Source organism: Leishmania martiniquensis, chromosome 35 (assembly GCF_017916325.1).
Source record: "Leishmania martiniquensis isolate LSCM1 chromosome 35, whole genome shotgun sequence".
Classification (NCBI taxonomy): domain Eukaryota; phylum Euglenozoa; class Kinetoplastea; order Trypanosomatida; family Trypanosomatidae; genus Leishmania; species Leishmania martiniquensis.
In genome coordinates this window covers 1,532,250-1,536,203 of record NC_090170.1, presented here as the reverse complement: position 1 = coordinate 1,536,203, position 3,954 = coordinate 1,532,250, and the positions used below count along the sequence as shown (strand labels likewise).

The window sequence follows — 3,954 nt, the reverse complement described above, 5'->3', positions numbered from 1 at the left end:
TGCGTGCGTGCAGGCGCGGTTTCCGTTACGCGTTCCCTCTTCACTTTCGAACACGCACCGCAGGTGATGATAAAAGAAAAATGAAGAAAGCCAACGGGGAAAAAGAAGAGGGATTATTTACTTTCTTCCTTCAGAAACGCGCGCCAGCGAGAGAAAAGTAAGGCCCCGGCGAGAGCGAGTGAGGGAAGGTGGGGGGAGGCGGGAGGGAGAGAGCAATTCACAGGCTTCAGCGCTGAGCGACTCCAAAACAAAGCACAACGCACAACCGCTACCGTCCACCAGCAAGAAAGAAGGGAAAAAGGGAGCGAAGGAAAAACGAGCGATCACGCACAAGACCGAATCCGGCTGTACAAGCCGCTCGCACAGTCCCACAGTCGTCACAAAACGGGCAAAATAAAGCAGCAAAACAGAACAAATGAGCACACGAGGGAAAAGAAAGAACAGGCCAGGCAAGAACTGCGCCGCGCGCAAGCACACACGCACACACACACACAATAGGCAACAGAGAAAATACGCACAGTCGGTGGAGTGAGTGATCGTGGGGGGAGGGAGGCAGGGGAAGGTGACAAAGGAAAGGGCAAGAGACAGAGCAAGAAGGACAGCAACAACAACACGAAAGCGCGAGATAAAAGGAAAACAAAAAATGAAGCACAACGGGCAAGAGAATCTAAAGTGGAAAGAGGGGGGACAATAAGATCGAAAACGAAATAAAAAAGAGAAAGAGAGAGAGGGAGGAGGAGGGGGGAAACAAATAAGACGAGCTGATGATGACGGTGTGCTGAGGTAAGAGAGGAAGGAGGCTAAGATGCTATTCGAAGAGAGAGAGGAGGTAGTGGTGGTGGTGGTGGTGGAGCAAATAGAAACCGTTCTTCTTGGCAGCCCGCCGTGTGTGTGTGTGGGTGGGTGGGTGTGTTGCGTGTGAAATGTTCATGGAAGGGTGGAGGCGTTGGGGATTGCACGTGCCGTACCCGCGCAAGGGGAGGGGGTGGAGGCACGGCAGTCGCAGATTTCAGGCAGGCGGCGAGGGGGAGGGAAGTGGAAAGAGGCAGAGAGGCGAGAAGGGGAGAGAGGCGCCGAGCTGGTAGACACCACATGACCCGAATACGAAAGCCGGCAAAAAATGCCAAAAAGGCGAACGGCTTCACAGTCGCCACGCTGCGAAGCGCTGCCATCGGGGCAGCTCACGAGTGATAGGATCGGCATCCACCGACCAAAAGAAAAAAATGAAATACAGACGTTAAGGGATGCGCAAACCTTTAGTTTCCGCTAAGCAGGCGCACTCGGATCACATCCCCGCCGATCACTGGCGTGAGAATGCCTCCTCGATTGGCATCGCCTTTTTTTCGTTTTGGGTCGGGTGAGATATTAAGAAATGGATCGAGCCGTAGGGGCAGGAGAAGCTTGTGGTTGTGCGTGTGTGTGGACACGTCTGCCTCACTCCCTGACGAGCGCGCTTGCAGGTAAGGTGGTGTCCGCCACCGAAGCGCCGAGAGAGAGGAAGGAAGCGTGAGAAGAGGAGCATCCCACTAGCCGACAGGCACACAGAGGCGGACGCGCCATGCGCAAGGACACGAGTGAAGATGCTCAAAGCTCAATTGGATCGTTAGCGGTGCCTCGCGGCTCTTCGGCTAGCGTGTCGTCGTCACGGCTGCGTTTGCGCCAGTGCCCCGGACCCTCTGCCCAAGACTCGCCTCTGTGAGAAACCACTGGGGGTGTCGGAGGTCGCGCCCCGTTCGGGGCCGACACCGAAGTTGCCTCGGTACGCGGTGCGGAGTCCTCCATGGAGCGCGCGGTCGCAGAAACTGCTGGAGGACCTGAGGCCGGTGGCGAGTCCTTTGTTTGTTCGCTTCCGCCATCGCTCTCGCTCTCATCCAAAACAACGTCGGCGTCGTCACCGGTGCGGGTGGAGGGGTGCCATTGGAATCTCGTCTCACCCTCTTTAGGTGAAGCACGTGCCGACAAGCGCAAATACAGCGGGTAGTTGTCCACAGAGGGAAAGGTGCACAAGTAGCGCCACAGAACCGTATCCACCCGTACGTCTCGTGGTCTCATCTCAGCGTCGCACAGCGCGCAGTTCCAGTAGGAAGCCTTGCTGCTGCTCACCAGAAACGCGCCAAGATCAACACATTGCAGATGAGTGCACCGGCTGCCGCGCACCGGGATGGAGAGGGGCAGCTGGGAAATGGGGCACTTGGTGGTGATGACCGGATCGTCCACCTCGAGGCCGTCGTCGTCCTCGTCGTCTGCCATAATCGCCGCGTACGTGCGGTCGATCGCCGCGTTGCTCGAGAGCAACAGAGCTGCTGACGATGTCGACACACACGCATTGACGCTAGAAGAACTGTCGAGGAGCACTTGCTTTGCCTGCTCCGCAGTCCGGCAGCCCAGTCGTGAGGACAGCATCAACTCCGTCACCTCTTCCAGCGAGCGCAGCTGCACCACTGCCAGAATAGCCGGCGTCTGGTAATCCTTGTTGTGTATGTCCACCTGGATGTGCTGCATTTCGGTGTTGCGGCTCAGCAGGTAAGTGATGTCCAGGGGCAAGAACGTCTCGGCCACCGCACGCTCACGGTCCGGCCACGACCGCTTCCACGGCGCCATCACGCACTGCTTGTTCACATACACAACAATCTCCTTTGCTGTCGGCCACCGCGCTGGCGTATTCGGGTGCCGCAGCGGAATCATGTAGATGCGCAGCTGCCGGCTATTGACGCCATCGACGAACTGCACCGGAATTTCGAACCGCAACATCGACGAGCCGAAGCGGAGCTGGAACCTGCGCGGTACGCCCAAAATGCGGAAGAACGGCGGTGCCGACTCGTTCAACTGAGCGATCTCGCTCGACGAGGATGTCTGGGGCGGCAGCGTTAGCAGAGAGGGTGGTGCTTCGGAGGCCGCTGAAAGAGTCGGTAGCACAGTCACTACCGCGTGAGAGGTCGCAGCGTTGTGGGCAATTGTCGACGGGACGCGTGTAGTGGCTCTCCACGACGTCGACAAGCTCGTTGACGGCTTCGATGTTGTGCCGGCGCATGCGTGCTTGCCATGAGTGCAGCCGTCGCCAGACTTTGACGCCTCTTGCGCACATGTCGCAGACGGCAAGGAAGCGGGTGAGGCTTTCGCTGACGGAAGAAGTGGCGCCGTAGGCTGCGGCACCGCTCTGCGAGAGAGGTCAGAAAGTGGTGGTTGCCCCTCTTCTTGGATGTGGTCGGTGAGCGGTAGCACCCTCGACGAACGCCGAGTGCTCATGGAGGGCATCGGCACCGTCGCTTGAGGCGACGGTGGTGGGGGCGCGTCCGCAGAACCGCCTTGTCGACAATCGGGCCCTTCTGCGTCGCTTGTATTGCCGAACGTGGGCGAGTTGGAGCGTTGGCGATCACCCGATGCCCCTGTCTCCACCGAGCCGATGCTGGCAGGAATGCCGTCTCGGTTGGGGTCCATCAGCCGAACCGCTGTCGCCGCCGCGCGTGAAAGCTCCTGTTTCCGCCCGTTCAAGGGCAGCGCCGAGGCCTCGCGCAGCTCGCCGTGCTCGTACAAGAGGTCTCGAAGCTCTTGCATGATCTTATGAAGATCTCTCGCAAGATAGTGGTCGTGCACGGTACCGTCCGAAACGATGCTCTTGAACTCTGGCAGAGGAACACGATTCGGAACGACGCGGCTGTGCAACCGCCGCCAGTCACTATCAGTCATGCCCCGCAGCGAGCCGTTGTCATGGGCATGAGCCATAGCTGTGCGCAGGAGCGTGCCCACACTCAAACACACCCCGCCTTCGCTTCTGCGTTAGGTGGGGGGAGGGGGAGGGGGAAGCCTTCGAGCGGCCGAGACAGGCAGGCGAAGGAGCGCGGCGATGGGAATATGTCAGGATCGAAACAGAAAAAGCGATGCTAATATGCGGCCCGGGTGCCTCCGGTGAACTTTTCACAAGTGCGCGGCCGCCTTTGATGCTCCACATTCAAG

At 58.9% G+C, this 3,954-nt stretch overlaps 1 protein-coding gene across 1 annotated transcript; it reads right to left on the bottom strand.

Moving 5' to 3' along the window:
• Positions 1–1,584: 1,584 nt before the first annotated feature.
• LSCM1_01160 (uncharacterized protein) lies at positions 1,585–3,723 on the bottom strand (the record flags this gene model as incomplete). Its single annotated transcript, XM_067318785.1, has 1 exon — positions 1,585–3,723. The coding sequence occupies one exon, from the start codon at positions 3,721–3,723 to the stop codon at positions 1,585–1,587; it is 2,139 nt and encodes a 712-aa protein (XP_067174890.1).
• Positions 3,724–3,954: the final 231 nt, after the last annotated feature.